The sequence below is a fragment of the Folsomia candida genome, unplaced genomic scaffold (genome assembly GCF_002217175.1).
Source record: "Folsomia candida strain VU population unplaced genomic scaffold, ASM221717v1 Fcan01_Sc002, whole genome shotgun sequence".
NCBI classification, from domain to species: Eukaryota; Metazoa; Arthropoda; class Collembola; order Entomobryomorpha; family Isotomidae; genus Folsomia; species Folsomia candida.
The window spans coordinates 15,528,089-15,548,861 of NW_019091194.1; the positions used below are offsets into that span (position 1 = coordinate 15,528,089).

Below are 20,773 nucleotides of genomic sequence, written 5' to 3' on the forward strand. Positions count from 1 at the left end.
AACTCTAGAACAATTCTGCTCCTCCTGAGCTTGTCAGAATCTTGTCTGGGAACGACCACCTTGTTATTTAGGGGAAAAGTTTCATTAATATTGCTTCACTTCATAGCTTTATGCATAAAATAAGTCTTCTCACAATATGCTTCAACCGTTAAAGTCACAGTTAATGCGTGACACAAGTCTGGGAAAAAACTCCCACGGACTCATTTTTGCAAAATTGTTTTGTCAAGTGCATTGAATTATCTGCGCAAGTTCTATCATTGAATTTGGTGTTTGTATTGATTTATTGCCAAACATTTGAATCCAAAAAATGGGAGCTTGCTATGACATATTTACCAACGTGCGTCTTACTGAATTCGACAATGTACTTTCTACAAACTCTGCTTTCCTGGAATCCTTGCCTATGGACTTATTCGTTATGGAGTGCCTCTGCTGATTAGAGTGACACTCGACCTAAAAGCTCGAAAGTCGACTAATTCCAAGTAACCTACGTAGGGAATAGGACTATATCGACATTCTGGTTGCTGTGATATACGAGAGGAAACTTGGTTGAAGCTAATTAGCTTCCATAATTGTCTTGCAGTTCTTGTAGTGCCCACTTGAAACCCAGCAACTGAGTCCTTGGAGATCTTTCAATGCTTACTAAATACTTATTTCGTACTCACCGGCACCAAAGTAGTTGCTCTCTCGTCGTCATCATCTTCTTCGTTATAGCTCATTCCAAAAGTAGATTATTTTGAAGGAAGTCAACATCGAAACCCAAAAGTCATTAACCATTCAAATTCATGCCATCAGCTTTTAAAGTATGGATTCCTATCCACGTATTAATTTCATCTAAGGTTTAGTCATTTCTTAGTACTCTGATAAACTTGCTGCTTTTTCTAACTCGTCAAAACCAGACAAGAGTCAAGTATGCGTATCGATTTGTGTGGATACAACTCCAGATGAATTAAATAAATAGTTCGAAATTGCATCAAGTTATTAGATCGGATTAAAATTGATGACAAATGGAGTCGACATTAATTGGACAATCCATTAAAAAAACTCAAAATAATCTCAAATTGCCCAATTTAAGTATACATACAAAGTGCTTTTAACTTGTTTAGAGCGGTTCGGAAAATAAGGCTAACAGAATTTCAATTCTACAATTCTTCAATACAAATAGTTGAAAAAGTTTTAATGATTTCATGCATCCTCATGACAAGGGGAGTGCATGAGGTAAAGTGAGATTGTCCAATTATGTTGGTTCACAATAACGTGACTTTCTCCGAGTTTACGCTTGCTTACAAAAGTAACAAACTGCCAAACATATTTATGCACATGGTATAATACGAAAGTTGGAAAAAGGGTTTGAGCAAAATCTGCTTTCATCTGGTTTCGAGAAAGATGAACCGAATCCGACACGTTTAATTTAATTATTATTTGTTCGACAGAGTTCATCAATAATCTTGGACCGAAGTTTGGCCACATCAACGCCATTAGCGTCAAGTTAAACTTCCTCAAGTGCTCGCCTCCTTCTGTCTCCTTCCACCTTAGACGCTGCTTTGTTGTTTTCCAAAAGCCAGTCGGTTTACCCACACAAAGTCATCGGATCGTCCATCCTGTGCGTACGTGGATGCCCAAGCATTGATGTGCAAATAGCCTCTCTTTTGACCCTCCTTGCAAAGTTTTGCCATCCTCCTCATGCCCGGCGTTGCTCTTTGGAGGTGAACATTGGAGCAACAAAAGACGTGTGGGGCTGTAACAGCCGGATTTAGCGAGAGACATTTGCTGATTAAGTGGTTATAAGCGTAAAGTGGTTGTAGTTTGCATATGCTAAACAAGGATTTGTAACTTACTTGGTGACAGGAAAAGGACATGTAAGTGGATTAGTTAAATGTCATCGGGTGAGGTGTGAGTGAGCGAGTGTGCTGTCTCCTCTTTTCGTCACCTACATAATTTCTAGCAGCCTATAGACTGACTATCAAAGCTAAATTTGGACATTTCTTCCCAAGCACTTAACTCAAATTGCAAGATATGGACCTTCCATTCGACGACGACGACAACAACGTTCTGGGGCTGTCCCCCTCTTCCTCTCCCTCGACACCTGACTGTGGGGGAGAATGCCCAGCACAAGGAAACGACTCCTCGCTCCTCCTCGAAGGGAATGAGACTCGGAACTATCTCAACATTACCACGGAAATCCCCATCGAGTACGCTCAACCCTTGTACGGCTACTGTGTACCAGTTCTTTTCGTGATTACCATCATCGCCAACACCCTCGTAAGTCTTGACATTCATGGCACCAATCCCATCAATGCCAACAATCAGCTATTTTTTATTCATATCCACCTTAGGTCGTGGTAGTGCTGGCGAAACGACATATGCGTGTAAGTAATATCATAAGTTTTTATGTAGTCCGTGCATGGTAAGCAATGATTTGATGCACATTTGTACAAATGGTACCTGCTGTATGAGAAAATGCGGATGTGGACGTGACTAATTCATCAGTGGGCAAGGATACTAATGAGTTTAGTGAAAGCAATAAACAAGCAAATGGAATCACAATCTAATTCTAATGATCAAAAACATGATCTCGGCTGGCCTTTGTCTTGGCACCATTACAGGTTTCGGCAATCCGTAGCACATAGACTAAGATTCACTGAGGGAGGTTTTTCGGCAAAATGTATGTAAGAGGACTAGAAATTTGTAGACTTCAACTTTAACCAAATTTTAGAAAGATACGAAATATTCATGCTAAGTGTACGTTTGAGGGAAATGTGGTTTACGAATAAAACTGCTCTGTGGGGATTTCTCCACTCTTCATTAATAATAAATGGAGTATCAGGTCCCGTCTTATAAGATATTTAAATAGCCAATTTCTTGCATACCTTTGTGCATCTTTTTTGTAATTTGCTCGAGACAGAAACAACCGGTTGGTATTGGTTCAGATCACGATAACACTTGATTCTCTTGGTATTGACATGTGTCCATTGAGCTGCGTAAGATACCTCTGATAAGTTTTCCTAATTCAGCTAGAGAAACCTAGTACCTAGTGATAAGGTCCACTACGTTTTACGTTCATACTTTTACAGATACATCTCAACATATGTCAAAATTAAATATTTCCGTGTACTTTAATCTGCTGTTATTTACATTACTAAAATTTCTGAAAACGTTTTCCTGACCAACAGACACCAACAAATGCAGTGTTGATGGCAATGGCAATTTCTGACATGCTGACAGTCCTCTTCCCAGCTCCTTGGCTGCTCTATATGGTGAGAAACTACTTAGAAAGCTATACATTTATGTACATATTCAATAATTCTAAGAAGATAATAATGTATCAAGTTCTTATGTCCGCACTGCACTGCAACGAGAACTTTTGGAACCCTGTTTTCGATATTATTTAATTGGCAGTTCCTTTATTACAGTACACCTTTGGAAACCACTACAAACCGTTCTACCCGTTAGCAGCTTGTTATGCCTGGTCCATGATGAACGAGGAAAGTATTTTTCAATCTGCTCTGTTACAGATATGATATTATAATTGACGACCTGTTTGTTTTTTCACTGTTTCTGACACTCATATTTTTGGAGACGCCACGAGTAACAAAGTCCAAACTTTCGAGGCTGCCTTAGATAAATTTTACAGTTGGATTAAAACTCATTTCGTTAGCCATACGTCTAAAATTGAATATTGATAACTCATGCCTACGCCTTCATCTAGTTGCATAATGCAGATTTGCTCATAATGAAATTGTGTAATATTTGGTCCTCAGACGATTCCAAACTTTTTCCACACTGCATCCATCTGGCTGACTCTGGCACTGGCAGTGCAACGGTACATTTACGTCTGTCATGCACCCGTCGCCCGGTCGTGGTGCACCATGCCTCGAGTGCTCAAAGGCATCACTTGGATATACGTCGTCGCATTTCTCCACCAGTCGACCAGATTTTTTGACCGAGTTTACGTCACCACCGAGATTGTTTGGGAAGGGGAGTTGAGACCAGTCTGTCGCATGGAACACGCACAATGGTTGAACACCATCACTCTGGTACGTAAATCCATCCATTATTTACCCTTTTACTAAATCAAGGAGTTCAAATTGTCATGAGAAAATAATCAGTTAGCAATTAATTAAACTATGCCTCTGGCTTTGAATCGCACGGATTGTGACAAAATGCAATAATCGCTGTGTATCCAATAGGACGTCTACTTCAACGTTTACTACTGGTTTCGAGTCATCTTTATTCATTTTATCCCATGTGTTGCACTCATTGTCCTCAACTTTCTCCTCTTTCGAGCCATGCGGCAAGCAATGCAAAAACGACTGCAGCTATTCAAAGACAAAAAGACGAGCGAGTCCAAGAAAATGAGAGAGTCGTGAGTGATTTTGCTTAATTCATGCCAATATTTCATGAAACATGTCATACATGCATTCGACTAAAATGGGCTAAAATAATCCATTCATGTTGCAGGAATTCCACAACAATTATGTTAATTGTTGTGGTCACAGTATTTCTTTTGGTTGAAGTTCCACTCGCCGTCCTTACCGTGCTCCATATCATGTGAGTCGACTCGCTGTTTATCTGATATCATAGATGTTTATCTGATTATCATTTCATGATTGCCATTGCCATAAAAATTTAACAAATTACAATTAATTACGCATTTGTTTACAGTTCGAGCACATTATTTGAATTTCTTGACGTAAGACTGCTTTCTATTTTTATCATGTCTGTCTGTCTGTCTGTCTGCATTCTACTTTCTTTCTATAGTGTAAATGTAATGGGTTTGAGTGGAAATGACAATTTTTTCTGGGTCGAATTTCTTTGCAGTACTACGTGGTGAACATCTGTATCCTCTTTTTCAACTTTTTCATCATTGTGAGCTACCCAATCAATTTTGCCATTTATTGCGGGATGTCGAGACAATTTCGAGAGACGTTCAAAGACCTATTTGTCCGTGGTGGGTCCACGGCGAAGAGAAATGGTTCATCGCGATACTCTCTAGTCAATGGGCCCCGTACGTGCACGAACGAAACTGTTCTCTGATCCACGCCCTTCATGCGAGCCGTGCTTTCCACGCGGAGCTGTCATGATGAGAGCCAGTGTCCGAGTGAAAGCAAGAAAAAGGGCCACCACCACCAAAGACTTACTCCCACCACTCCCCTAATTGAAGGAGAGCCTTCCAAAGTAGTAGTAGTTGAGAACATGCCTGGCACAACGACGACGACCGTGGTGGAGTTAGTGGTGACCAACATGAATTCTTCCAGCCCTGTGACAGTCGTGAAAACGGGTGAGGAGGGGCAGAACAGCTATGGCGGGGGTGGCAGCAGAAGTAGCAGTATCAGAAGCAGAAGCAGCCGCGGTTCCACCACCACCAAGAAGATGGACTTGCATGAAAGTGATAAAGACATAATGGTCATGACTTCTATGAAGAACTTTGAAAACTTTCAACAGGATGAGATATTGATCCATGGGAAGAGTGATCCCCTCAGTCGGAAAACTAGTCTTTGATAGAGCGCGATTCTATCAATCAGCATAGTTTGCTACCAAATTGCAGAGCAGTGGACGGAACAACAGCGCTTTAATGGAGTTTGGAACCACGTCGTGTATCCCTCTTCATCATCAGCGCCATACAATGTTTGTGCCATCAATTATTGCACCGTCATCATCACCAAAGTGCTAGCCTTCCCGTGCTTAAGTATGCGCTCGACAAACAAACGGTGAGTCTCTCATTCATGGTCGTGTTTGACATGCAAAGTGAAAGTCTGCCAACTAAGCTAACACTTTATACTACTCCCCACTTGCATGGTTTTGGTTGCATGCTGACACCACCACCAAACAGTTCTCCTGTCTTTCACCACCAAGTGTAATGCCAATAATGACATCAACACCAGCCCAACTGCCACATGAGTAATGGTTCTTTGCTAGCAAAAGGCCCATCAGTTTGTTTTCTTTGTGGTCATGAGGTGATGCCGGAAATTTTAATCAATATCAATTTCCAAATACCCTCAAATTATCATTCTTGCTATTTATCCAGGTATTTCCTCATTCTGATTCTGAGCTAATTTTTCTTATACGCAACACCGTATCCATATTATTTCCATATGCCATATATGTACGTATGCATACGAACATATGTACATCGCTCCCCAAAACCCCAATCAACTTCCTATAATTTATTCCCCAGCATGAACTCGGAAACAATTTCAGACACACATCTATTCTGCCCGGTAGAGCAGCTAGGGTGAAAAAGACAAAAACGGATTTTACTCTCAGGACTCATTTACTGTCATTGTCGTTCGGAGAATGCATGTGCGATTGGGACTTTGATACGAGACTCAACTTCACGTTATCACATCTCACATTTCAAGATGGAACAGGAGCCGTCTGTGCTGAAAGAGTACGTACTTATTTGCATATTCACAAAGCAGAGAATTTGGCATCTGGAGAAAGCAAAGCTTGCACTCTCACTCGTCCTTGTGATTCGAATGAATCTGGAGATGAGACGATGAGATGTGATCTCTTTTCGTGGCGAATTTCTCACTCGGAGACAGTGCGAAGAGAAAGAAAGGCAATACATTCATGTCAACCTTTAATGCTTTCACCCCATTTGCGCCCTCTCCATGTTCCCTCTGCCACATATAAAGTAGCTCATTTGACAACGTAGATTCTGCATTATGCACCACCCGTTCCGTCCATTCACTAATATGCACATCATTCATTGAGAACACTGTTTTTGACTTGTGACGACTCAAACTGGCGCCATATCCGACTTTTGACAACAATGCTTGGTTCAGTCAGGAATAGGAATAAAGTCCAAGAGATAATTTATAATTCTGCAGAACACTTCATTCCATACTGACAGTCGAAATTTAAGAGGTACATTGATATTTTTGGCCCAGAAATATGATTGCGTTTTGTGTCTCATGAAATTAATTTTGATACTTTAAGAATGTTCCCGTTTAGAGATATCTTTCGCCTTTGTTGATATCAAGTCTAAAACCTGAACGAGGGAATAGATTTCTCCAGCCTCCACAAACCACGTACCGACACAATGGACCGGAAATCCAGAGTGATTTCACAGTGGGATGAATACAGCCACAATAACTACACCGTTTGCATTTCGGATTAGGTTTATGTGGGGCAGGAAATGAGATGACCCAAAAATTAAGGGTTCAATTCAAACTGCTTGGTCGATTAATTATACAACTTGGTTTGGTTACTAAAGAATTGCTTCCAGACTTTGCTCAGTTCATCATCCGTTTCATTTATTCTTGTTTACAATGCATCCTAAACGTAATTACCAAAATATCTTAGCTTTTACCTTCTTTTACGTAAGTAGACGGAGATATTTGACAATAATAAATTGCGAAACTCTTCTTTTTCAAAGCAAACAACCAACTGCGACATTTTCGCATCGTCGCTATGCAGCCACCCGGATGATAATTGAATCTATCAACGGGTGGAACTTAACGGGATTGAACTATTCAATAGTTCAAAAGTTGGAAAGCTGCTTTCCCCGTGATGCTGGTGACCAGTGGTGGTGCCGTGTTAGTTGTCTTTTCTGCTCAGACTGGAGTTGTGAGTAAGCTGTAGTCGGTCGTGAGTAAAATCGACAGGAAAAAGCACAAACTGTATAAAATAGGAAAGCAGACTGGAATTACTTTCAGTCGGCTCAATCCCATTTCGTTTCGCATTAAAGTGACATGATTTAACCATGCCCACGTTTTCTTCATTTTCGACTTGAACGGCTGAAGTGAGAGTGAAGTGACATCGATGCGCAACGCTCTTTGGAATGATTATACACCGCACTTTGAGTTTTCACTCCGACGCAACTTCCCAAAATCCCATGTTTTTTCTTTATAGGCAAAAGCTTTCTCCATTATGGAGTCTTCTCCTTTTGGCTATTTCGCAACGTAACTGCCGGCTATTTTACAATTCACTTGTTGTAAACGTTAGGAAAGTTGATCAACTGAATTGCATTTTTTATAAATCAACAGAATCATTATTATTGATCACTCTTTAAATCTTACTCCCTCAAGTTTGAACTGTTAATTTAATCTCGAAATTATGGATTGTTTTCATCGAGGGAACTCACGTCAAAGTTTGTAACCTTCGTAACTGCGTAAGGTTTGTAAGCTTACAAACTTTTACGAACTTTTACACACATTTCTAAGGAAAATTGACTTACGAACTTTTACGAAACTTACGCACTTCAAACGCATGTTTTTGGTTCGTAAACAAAAGTTCGTAAATAATTCGAGTGTTTGAGATCTGAATTTTCGGTTGAAATTGTCTTAGAGACGAATTGTCTATTGTAATTTGTTTGTGATCTCGTCCCGTCAACATGCAAATTAATTTAATTATTTAACAAAAGATTTCTGCCAGCCGAAAATATTGGTCGCTATCCGACCAGCCCCCAAATGTCAAATCTGGGCTAAATTGACACACTTCATCCAGAGGGGTATCAATCGATCGGTCTTGATCATACAATCATTTTGGTATATTATAGAATTTTGTGACATAAGAAATGGCTGTGTAATTCCTGAAAAACTGATATTTTAGGCAAAAAAATTCAAAAATAATTACATGTCATTTGGTGTAAGCTTGGATAAAGTTGGCTAGCAACATTTTGATGACGTTTTATATGCGATATCTTTTTTTACTAAAAAATGTTTACGAAAATGTTTACAAAGTCAACTCACGTCGAGAGTGTGTAAACTTACAAACCTAACGCAGTTACGTAGATTACGAACTTGACGTGAAATCCCTCATTGATTGCTTTGCGTGATGATACAATTTCGAATTATATTGGAACAACTCTTGTTTAATTACTTTTGCTCATATTCTTAAATGAGTGCCCTCTTGCCGTTGTCAACAAAATGGGCAAATACAAGATATGAATGACAGCCATGAATGGTAGATAGGATAATTCATGCTTCAACTTTGTTGGTGAAATTTCAACTCAATGTCACTTTACAAATCTTGCACTTGTAGGAATCGATGAGAATTAAGTATTTATATTCCATCGTGTAGTGAGGGAAAGTGTGAGCAGCCAAAAGCTACACAAAACACAATTACTTGGTCATTTCATTGCAAACCGAATAAGGTAAATTTATTGCATTCCTTTTTGATTTATGTGGAATTGGATCCAAATGAAACTACCAGAGCTCCTTGGTGTTATTGTTTACTGATTGTTGGCTATTTATTTTCCTGCCTCTTCCTTTGAGCTCCTGTTCAATGGAGCAAAGACAACCCAGCGGTGTAGAATTCGCACCAGTTAATAAAACAGAAGCCAACAAGCTAAATGTTATATTAAAGCCAGAGCAAATGAAGTTGGAAGATCAAAGGTCGCTCAAAACATCCACAGATCGTACGTACTATGTACGCTGATGTGTATATTTAACTACGTAGGCTGGGCTTCAAGGATCAGAGAGGCACAGACTACAGAGAGAAGTTGTCTGAATGTAAAACTAATATACACTCATTTGCCCTGTAATTTTGAGTAAAGTCAACAAATTTGTCCCTGTTCTGCATCGCACCACTGCTTGCACGCCGCCATTGACATCAGCTTTGAGCAAAGTCAGCAGAAAGTCTAACATTTAATCCATCTTCGTGTCTGAATGGATTTACAGTGTGCATTGTTTGGGAGAATCTACATAGTTCGAGACTGCTGCCCCAATAATTTATACACTGAAAGCTATATAAATACTTATCCCGTACAAGTACGTAGTAGTGGCATCATCATCATCATCATCTCATCACGCCTTTTCCAGTCAGATGGATGACTGGTTATGGTTCGTCCGTGAATTTAGTTGTTTCAACTTTCATAGGAGGAAAACGTGTACAACATTACTGAAACTCAATTTTGGATGGAACACGAGGCTGAATGGCAGCGTTCAGCGGTGGCTTTAGAAAATTACCATATCCAAACATTCCTTTATTCGCGTACTGGCATGGCATTGTTTGTATCAACTTGATCTGCCCTCGTCATTATCCGGTCTCCTTTTCGCTGACTTTGCATTCATCCGGTGTTCCATTTATTGCTCGTGGTAGCTTTCGCCTATTATGTCCTCACCGAAAAGCCCCAGCGTTCATATTCAGTGACTGAATAGCCGGACATCGGTTTAGCACTATTATCGCTTTCTCCTCTCTCTCTCCAACAAAACTCAACAGCTCAGCTCAACACTGCTGCTGTGGCCACACATCAGCCACAGAATTTGGTTTCGGGGCAGATATCTCATTTCCTTAACAAGTGTGCTACGCTGGTTCCCTAACAAACTCACTTTTACTTCTGGGACGAGTTGGTGGTTATATGAGTCGCTCTTTGGTGAAAGTAAGGATGAGATGAGCACAAGTCCGGTTGGCTCTTGGGTTGTCTGATCCTCCTGCTGCTGCGAGAACAATTGGAGATTAGTTGAATTCTTTGCAAGGAAACAAATCCCTATTTGGTAAGGATTTCCACATGATATCACATGCTCCTTCGTATCGTTGGGTGGTGCATAACAGGCTGCGGTTATCATTTTACATGAGAGTTTATATAAAATAAGGAGCTAAGAGGTTGTTAGCATGACATGTTGAATACATGTGTGTGTGTGTATAAATATATACCATGCCTACTCAAACGACCTCGGAAAACCCAAGGCAGGAGGGAGACATACCCAGGAAACAACAGCCTGTCTCACAACCACTAAAACTATCGGGTTTTCGAAAGTCATCTCAACGTGGCTGCATGTCCATGGTTGTCTTTATCTAGCTGAATCGTGTGAGCTGGGAATAATGCCCCTCAAGTCACGGAGAAGGTGAAAAGTGAAATTACGTATTTACGAGCCACGGCGGAATACTTGGTTTCCTTCAATGTGTGGGCACACATAGAATGCAGATGTCATGAAGTAATGGTGTGGTAGTTTCATTGCCGTACTCACCAAGCCGAATAATTGCGCTGGAATTGGAAACTGAGTTCTCCGCTCCCGTAAATCTGCTGCCCGCCCATGAGTTCATTACCTAACCTCCATTTACTTACCGAATCCAAATGTTTGCAGAAAGTGTACACAGGAGAAACCCCGCAGTGCACAGAGTTGCAGAGTTTTTAGGTGTCAATGTATCACGCTCGTCTGTTATCACAATTCAATCTCACATATGCCAAATTATTAGCTGTTAGTGACGAACTTTGACGTGCATACCACGTCCAACATCTGCTCTGTAACCCCTCATTCGAGAAATTCGAACAAACCAACCAAAGATCAACGCACGATGTGGTTTTTTAATCAACCGCACAAGGAAAAGATGATTTTGGGAGAGGAAGAATGTGCAAATATCCGCCGTAGAGTAGATCTCTTTGCACAGGATTAACAAGCCCATTAGGTTATCACGCTGAACGTGGAGGAGAAAATTTGGAGGTGACATTGAGAAAGGCAAACAACCGTCAATTCTATCACAGGAGTTGGGAGTCTCAAATTGGAGAATATTTATCTTTTTCCACCCAATCCTTGTAAATGTTGAGATTTCTGCTCCAACCACAACACCGCAAGCTTTCACTTCATCAAATTCTCGACTATAACTGGATTTCGCAGTGAGAAAATTGATATTGCACCAACTGAGAAGAGATGTTCCTTGGTAATTACTTTCTCTGCAGTTAATATCACTTATGCAGTCTCTTTTCCATAAGTTTCTTGGTTGTCATTCTCTCCGACCTACCGCCATACCAGTCGTTGCCACCAATTACCAAGAATGCATGTTCTTCTGTGCCACTGCCCCTGCAAATGTAGATTCTGTTGGCACCCTGACATGGATGACTCTACTTTGCTCGGGATTACCTTTCTTCAAATTCTAATAAGTCTTCATCTCGACCGAGCAAGTGGAGCGGAAGTTAATTTGAGAGAATTGGGCAATTAAGGATGTCTATCCCGGTTAATGAAATTTGAAAGTTTGAGCCCTCACCGAGGAAACAGAAAGTCGACCTGGATGTACTTCATAAGTACACCAACAAAAGTTTACTCATGAGAACAACTTTATTCGCATCCTTTTCTCATTCAGTAATGAATCCACGGCTCATCATTGCGGAGAACGTTGAGCAGAGTTAAATTATGCTCAATGAAAATAATGACTTCACCAGGACATGGTGGTGCATCGTGTCTTGTGTACTATAAAAATAACACGAGGTGGGATAGGCTGCGGGTCCTCCTCCCAACTCCAAACCCTAGATTTAAGCAGGGAAGAGGGATAGAGAGCCGCAGTCTACATGGAACAGGCAGTTGTATTCTTGCCATGATAAAAAAAGGGGCTGCACTTTCGGGCAAAACTGCCCGAAAGTTACAGCCCACTTTCAGGGCAACATGAGAATTTGGTAAATATGAGACTTGTTGACAAACTTTCTCATGCAGTAAAATAAATTATGCAATTGTTCGAATCTTGGAGGAGCTTTAAAAATTAAATAAATAGTTTAATTCTAAAAACAACATGCTGGATACAATACAATACGTTTCAAGATTTGATCTTACTAATAACATACGACGACACGAAGAGAATATCTAATAAATATTCTCTGTGATAAAAATTGGGATTGATTTTACGAGCAATAAAATTACGCACCAAACCGAAATTAAAATGACTATAAAATGAGTTGTTAGAATAATTAATTGAGATATCAGGGATTGAGGTGACGATTAAGCTATTACGATGATTAAAACTAATAAACTATGATTATAAATCATATACAAACAACATTTCAATTTTTCCTAATCGAACGTCCATGAAGTCGGAGGAGTTGGATTGCTTTTGGACGTCGTCTTGCAAGGAAGACTGAGCTTGGGGAAGTTTGTGGCGATATCAAAATTGTTTGGTGCTTCGGCTTGACTAGAGACAAACTGGTAGAGATGCTAAATTAAGCAAAGAAGTATTAGTCGAAAGTAAATTCATTAGTATTATTTTCATGAAGAGAAGAGGTATAAATAAAGAATAAATAACTACTGATAATTAATCTGTTTTTAGAAAACGTCGTTCCGATCTTGTAAAATTTGGAAGTTTAATTATGGTCCGGATAGTATCGGGATGATCGGCTGAAGGTTCCATCTTCAGTGCTTCACCAGCTTCCTTTTTCTGCCGTTTAATATCCTGTAGAAAGAAAACAAAAAGTTTAATTTTTGTACGACATATTAAACGGATTAGACATAGGATATTTGTTATTCCAGAACTAACTACTTAATAATAAGACTTACAATACACATACACCTCAATATGTTGAATTTCTTTGTCGATTTTTCGTTGTTTTTCCATTTCTTCTTCTTGTAATTTCTTTAATTCCTCCTTCTTTCGTTTCTCCTTTTCCTGATCAGCTTTTAAACTTTGTAAGTAGGCTTCGTCCTGCTGCTGACGTAAATGTTGCGTCATGTTCCGTTCATAGCGATCCTGTCTTGCAGCGACAAGGAAATCTTCATTGTCAGCAACACCTTGGTGAAGTCAAGGAAGCACCACCGAAGGATCTGTTTCTCCTTCAATTCTAAATACATAGTAACTTTGTAAATATTGTGGGCGCGAGAAGTACATATAATACATAAATATAGCAAATCGGTATTAATCAATTTTACCTTTTCACAATTGTCATTCGATTATTTTTTAGAACAATAAGAGCTAAGAATGGGAACGTATTCTCTCAGGTTCAGTAGCCCGGAAACTGAACAGGCCCAGAACATGTTTTCATGGACAGAGTCGTTAAAATCTAATGTCGTAATGGTATCACCAGTTGACGATCCTTTGCCGACACGTTTCTCATCTTTTGCATAGACCAGCAGGATTTTGCAGTGTTCTAAAAGATTAAATGGGAAAACAAATAAGCACAAAAGTGCTGTCCCTTGGCGAGTAAGATTAAGCAAATCTACCTGTATCCGTTTTGTTTGCATGAGTGTAGGATCGAAATGCAAATTGTCTGCTCAAGAGGAGAGTAATGGGCGTTGCTATGAAGGTTATCATATCGATTGAACTGCATCAGCATGAAGGCCGCCATACTTGGTGACTTTGCAAAATGACTAGAAATCATCACAAGTGTTATGGTAGTCTTAATTTTCATAAATTTAGTGGTCAGTCTCTTATTTTCGGTCGTGAGCTTCGTAATCTGATGTTTAAGCTTTGCGATTTCCATATCCCGTAGCTTAATTTTGTCCAGCAGAATTTGAATATTCTAGGGAAGAGAAGTTGCAATTAAATTTAGACAAACATAAATAATATACACTGCTCGTCATAAGTGATCGCCAAACTCCGTGCAGCAACTTTGACCTCATGTTTCTCTACAAATACGCGGTATAATCCAATTATTATTTTTTCATTTTGAAGGCAAATTAGTTAGCAAAGAGCTGTAGAAAAATTTTTCCTAAAACTTTAAAAATAACATTTTTGGGAAAGAAAGGCTGGCCAAATCCCAAAACGGAATTGCCAAAAGTCATCGCCAAAATCCAATTTTATTGCACTATCATGGAAATAATTGCAGGTAAGTCAATTATTTCTATAATTAATCAAAGTAATTTCTATAATTACCTTCAAAATGAAAAAATAATAATCCATTATACCGCGTATTTGTAGAGAAACATGAGGTCAAAGTTGCTGCACGGAGTTTGGCGATCACTTATGACGAGCAGTGTAATTTGGCAGGGGTGCGATATTTACCTACTACGGTTGTAGAAGTCGATTGATTTTGTAAATTTCCAATGTTACTATTTGACAAGGCAGGCCTAGGCGCATTAATTGTAATTTTGATTGGAACAGCGGTTGGCGCTAGTTTTCCAGTTGGAAGAATGTCGGGGGACTGGAAGTGGTTGACGCAAATTTGTGCACCATAATAAACATCTAAAGTTCGTAATACAGAAATTTAGAAATAGCACATCAATTTTCAGCACCAATTATACATGACGTTACCTATTAATATCTGAAGGGAACGTGAAAAATTTAATATTTTTGTCCTCACGCACATTTTGACACCCGGAAAATGCATAATAATGAACCATTTTTCTGCAAAATAACGATGCACCAATTTGTAATGCAAATCATACATGTACATACTTCATGTTCATTACATTGTCACCGTTACTGCGATGGAGGTCTTCAACCCTTCCTAAACCTCCAAACAACAAGCCCAACCAGATCGACAGATTTGACCCCTGCATAATTAATTTATCACGTTAAAATGGCATATAAAATAGAATATGGCAAGGATTGCCATGTAATGTGATTGAGCAGGGTACCTTGAGTGGTCACACTAGTCCAAGAGACGATTCGTCAGTTTAAGTCTTGCGAATGACGAGATTGACAGTTATGCAGAACTGAATCAGGAAGGGGCCGACCAGTTTGGGTGGTGGGTGAAGGGTGCAATCTAGAAAGCATAATCAGTTATAGATAATTAATTATTCAATCTTTTCTTGCTTCGGTCAGTATTAAAAAAGAAGCCTAATTTAATTGAATTTAGATTTCATGATTTGATTTCATGATTTGAAGCAAAATGGAATATTTCAAGAATAATTGGCTAAGCTAAAAAAATGAATGAAAATACTTTAATAGCAAAGACATATATAATTACGAAACATAATTGAACTCTCACCACAATTTTCATGAATTTAAGCTGGCTAAAAATTGCAGGATTTTGGTGCATTGCTGGATGGTGAGTTGGAGGATTTATCGACCCAGAGCGTGTCACAATTCTCTAAATAATACAAATTACACCAGAATTAAATCCATGTAAATGGTGTGGTATTTTGCGGAGCAATTTTTGATTATATGTATGTAATAAATAATCTACAAACCAGCCTAGCCACAAACTCCACGATAGGTACACGACCCGTGTGTCGTAAACGTAATAGGCAGTATATTGATAAACTGCAAAAAAGAACATTTCATCATTATTTTGACTCTTGGGACGACTTATTTAAAAATTACTCACCCTTGGGAAGGTTTGAAGTTTTGTTTAACTAAAAATGCGTTTGCCACGATCCAGACATTGAATATTTATGTTACGACGTTATGGAATTTTAATAGTAATAAGTAATACGTTTAGAATCAAGCAGTTCATCTTTTAAATATTTGTTTTGTTAATTTTAATTAACATTTTTCGTGTGAAATGAAAAAAACTAAACATTTTTAAGCAGGTGAGTATGATTTGAGATTGCCGCAGATTTGGGTGAAAGTGGGAGTAGGACGTGCCACCTGCTGCTTAGCTCCGCCCCTCCCCTGACCGTTCCCTTCTGAAATGCGCTATCTATATAGAGTGCTGCTGCAACACAATCTCTCATCTATGGATTTAAGCGTGTTTAACATTTTATTACAAAAGTTTTCATAATGACACTTTGTAATGGAGGGATCTTTTGTCGGACGTTTCAAAAACAGCTTAGAATGGCCTATTATCCATTGTAACTTAACGAATGCATGGTTGCCGATCGGACTCAGTGGTAATAATGACTCCTCCATTAACTAACAAGCATGTATATGTAAAACCAGTATCCAAACAAATATGTGTCATCGTTAAAGTGTTCTACGCTCTCGTTCTCGTTCTACGCTCATCTGGTCTTAGTTTAAGCAGAGTCGCTGATACTATATTTAAAAGAGATGTGTAAACTCTGTACCAGTGCAATGTAACGTTTCCAACAATAAAATGGGGATACGGAACTATGTAAAGTTTTCAGAAGACTCGTCGTTTTCTGGAATAATAAGTAATGAGATTTCCCCCACGAGTCGCTATTTAGTCCTACATTTCTTCGGTTGTGGATGAACCAAGTGGGAAATTACCAACCACACATGTTCACATCCGGACCCGTTGTTATACCCACTTTGCATCTCCTACTTGCACATTCATGAATGCATGATGTATGTTGATCGCTTCCTCTTCAGGAGGAATAAACCGTAAGCGAACGTAACGAAGGAGTGAAACAAGTGGCAGAATAAAAACTTTTTCCCAAGGTCCAAAGTCCACCATATAAATTAAAACAGAACACTAAAATGTAGACAAGTTTAATGTTCGACTCGTCGGCAAGATCACGGGTCGTCGTAGATCAAAATCACGTATCAGGTTGGACATTTAAAATACCATCAACTTGACACCCCACATGACCTAATTGACGTTGAAAGTGTCATGACTTTTGACCTGAAAGGTCAGCCAACCAACTTGACCTTAGTTCTTACCCCTCATTAAAAAAGACAGGACTTACAAAAGTGAGTACGTTCAAAAGTTAGCGTGCGACATGCCGGACGGACGGGCAGAGCCGATGCATAAAGGGGTTTCACCAAGGGAATATTTAAGTTTCCGAAATGCGGGTTGGCTGGCGGGTAGTTGTGGGTGGCAAATGTGCATACACACATTGGTAACTTGCTTAGAATGCAAATATATTCACTCCTATCATCTGTTAGATATTTATTACGATTCACTGGTGTGTGACAGAATCCCCACCACTAATAAGTTACCACATTTATTATTCCATTTCATTCCAGGGACATTAATAATTCTCCTTTCTCCATTAAGTTTATCGGAACCATCTGAGCGAATCTTTGGCAAGGAAAATCCTCAACGTCGTATATAAACGGCTTCTAGTTTTATGTCGACCAAATAAGCTTTTTTTGCCTCGTCGTCCCAGTCCTCCTTAGGAAGTGGGTAGTTCCTTCTGGCACAAGACTCGGTCGGACGGAGGAGAATTTAATGCATGGCGTCACCGACATCCCACAAAATAATACCCGCACAAAGACATTACCCATTTATGAGGGAGATAGGACCACATCTAGAGTGGTGATAAAGTGATAATACTAATAGCTCCATGCGACCACCACCATAAAGCACTATATGATTTGCTTCGAAATGGTATCCATCCATGTGGTGGTGTCTGGTAATAAGTAATCATAATTCGCCCCCTCCCGTCCCCAGCCGACTCCTTGGCCTTCTTTCCACTGCACTATTGTCCCCTTTATTTTTTCTTAAAGTGAAAGTTAAATCTCATTCTTTTCTATTCAGATGGCTCAACTCGTTCTGCAACATCTGTCATCACAACCCCAACATTCGGATACTTTAGCCGAGCTGACTTTGGTCAAGGAGTAAGAACTATGCCATCCGAGGACCAAGTGGTGCAGGCAGACTGAAGTTTTTCGAGACATCAAATACCCGTCATCTTGGCCCGTTGAACCACACACGACAACAAAACTTGTGCACGTAAGGTACCAAACCCCGCATTATTAGCATCATCATGAATGAAGCAAAAAGAGAGATGACACCGTGCTGGCAACTTTGTTGAGCTAGCTAAATATTATTCACATCACCATTCAAACCTTAAATCCCTTTCTGCAACCAAATGCGAATTTGTGCCCTCTGCTGCAGGGAGTTGAATCGAGTTACTTTTTCCAACATTTCTCTCCACGGAATTGAACCAATCCCCGCATCTTGTGCTACCAACAAAGTTGACAATTTACTATATCGCGTACTACATGCCATGGAGAAGGAGGAGGATGAAGGTTAGTTTCTGCTGGTTTACAGAGAAAAGTGAAACCAGAGAATGGGAAATGTCGGTGGTTGAGTCGTTGATCCATGAAATTCAAATATATTTCTATACCCCAAAAGTAATAAATGCTATAAACGAGAGATTTCCTCTTTCTTCCCATCATTTTGGGGTTCGTTCAAGAATTGAAAGTTGTCCAAGTATGGGACATTTCGCCCAATGGTGTCTCTCATGACTTACATTCGCAAGTTCATGCATGCAACCAACGCGGCACATTCGCTACTAATCTCAGCATTTGTATCGATTCCATTTCTCACGGTGAATGGCACATCGTCAAAAACTTGATCTTACTTAAGTAGATATTTAAGTGATATGTATATATATTTAATGTATATGTAAGTATAAGAAATGTGAATTATTTATCTTTCCAACTCTGTGTATAAATCAAGAAATATGACAACTAATCCATTGGAGAAGAAAAACTTTCCCGAATGTGGGAAAGTAGTAAGTAGTAATTTATGTACGCACGTAGGAATATTTAGTTGGGCGGACTTTTTCAAGCTCAATCGAAATTTTATCTATTCAGATTCGTTTTCGTTTTCATTTATATGTATTTATTATTCTCTCGGCAGACCTGCAGCTATTTATTTTATCTTCACTCGTGTACACAGTTGACAGAGTACAAATGTCGGTAATACTTGTTATGTGCTATGAAAATGTGCTACGAAAGTATATACACGAATATTATTTCTAATATCTGCTTTCTTTTCTTCGTGTCTGAGGATGAGATTAACCAAGTTTTTATCTGGACTATGTTTTTGTTGAGCATTTCATAGAGTTCAGATAATTATTCGGGGAGGAAAATACTCAATTACTCGGGAGCTAAGGGGATATCTAACTTAGGGATTTTTTGTACATGCATGGGTGACAGAGACACGTCAACATGAATGAAATGTATAAATATACAGCGAAAATGAAAAACAAATGGATCTTTAGACCAAAACTGAGCCCTCGGTCTAAATTTGCATTCGTTTGATGCAGAGTGTAACTACTTCCTAGTGGTGAAAGTGTGAAAGTTGTGATATTTAGATTTTAAACAACATGGACGTACCTTTTCAAAGTAATTGATATTTAGTTCATGGATCTTTAGGCGATTTTTATACAGTACAATTATTATTATAGAACAGCTATATAACGTGCTCGTATATTCGTACATACTTAAATACATACATTCAAATATGCATAAATCGGCTATTTAAATAGTGCATGCTACGTAAATATGTAATATATGGTGCACACATATTTATATTTATGAGGTGTTGTCGTTGTACTGTTTACTATTAAAGAACTCGCAGCTTAATATGTGTATGAAAAAATATTTATGCGGAGCGTAGTTTACAGTGGACCAGTAAGTACATTTATCATGGAATGAAGTCTACAGATAATCCAAAAAAATTTTGGTTTATGAAATAATTTAAGAGGAAAAATATAACTCTTGGTGCATACACTTACTTAGATTCGTATATAAATAAATATCTCAAACTTATAGAATATGCGTAATATCTATCCGTATAATTAATTCATTAGATTATTGCTGAGAAATATATACAAACTTAAGTCCAAGATTCAAGAGATTCATATAAATATTTACCAAATCAATGTATATTATAAAAATGTTAAATATTCTTAAAACCTAAATTAATTATAGAATCATACATATGTAGACATGATTAGGGGCAGATGTATGTATGTACTTAACTTACAACAGTATTACCGTGTAGCTCGTATCTCACAAAACGAAAAGTGATTAAATAAATATAAAACCGTAAATTAAAGCCGTGAAGTTACTCAAATATTAGAAATTATTTCAGAAAATAAACAATAAATTTTGAATTAGTGCATTGACCCGTAATTTGCGTTGCTCATTATTGCCAAAGGCTGCAGGTAATCGAAAGCTCATCAGCCAAGGAAAAAAAATGGCCACCGTTGCATTGCATTCCCTCGATCTTTACGTAACTTTTGTAGCTTTTTTATCCAAAGTTTCAGAGGCTCTGGAAAGAACTCTTGGAAAATCCGCCAAGCGAAGAAGCCAAAGTACAAAGCCTACCCACTCGTGTAACTTATAACGAACCATGGACGACGGCAGCTGCCTCCAATTCCTCTCTTTTCAGAAGTCATCTCCAATTACCTTTCTCGACTTTCTTTCCTCGATCACTGCCCAAACAAGGGTTCTGATGGTTGTTTACATCAAAAGTGAAGTTGAACCATCAAAAAGTCCTCCGAAACCGAGCTCTCTTTCCTCACTTGCGAGCATATCTGTGTAGGCA

The 20,773-nt window shown here is 38.9% G+C and overlaps 1 protein-coding gene and 1 pseudogene across 1 annotated transcript in view; one reads left to right on the top strand and one right to left on the bottom strand.

Annotated features, from left to right (window-relative positions):
- Positions 1 to 20,347, top strand: part of LOC110843500 (sex peptide receptor) — a 30,267-nt gene extending 9,920 nt beyond the window's left edge. The window contains exons 2-11 of the mRNA XM_035847678.1: positions 1,431 to 2,259; positions 2,334 to 2,366; positions 3,171 to 3,254; positions 3,411 to 3,482; positions 3,759 to 4,034; positions 4,188 to 4,363; positions 4,459 to 4,548; positions 4,663 to 4,690; positions 4,819 to 5,708; positions 17,969 to 20,347. Of these exons, the coding sequence (XP_035703571.1) occupies positions 2,014 to 2,259; positions 2,334 to 2,366; positions 3,171 to 3,254; positions 3,411 to 3,482; positions 3,759 to 4,034; positions 4,188 to 4,363; positions 4,459 to 4,548; positions 4,663 to 4,690; positions 4,819 to 5,034 (1,221 nt within the window). The 5' untranslated portion in view covers positions 1,431 to 2,013 and the 3' untranslated portion in view covers positions 5,035 to 5,708; positions 17,969 to 20,347. The remainder of the gene's footprint in view (positions 1 to 1,430; positions 2,260 to 2,333; positions 2,367 to 3,170; positions 3,255 to 3,410; positions 3,483 to 3,758; positions 4,035 to 4,187; positions 4,364 to 4,458; positions 4,549 to 4,662; positions 4,691 to 4,818; positions 5,709 to 17,968) is intronic.
- LOC110843501 lies at positions 12,400 to 13,956 on the bottom strand (annotated as a pseudogene).
- Positions 20,348 to 20,773: the final 426 nt, after the last annotated feature.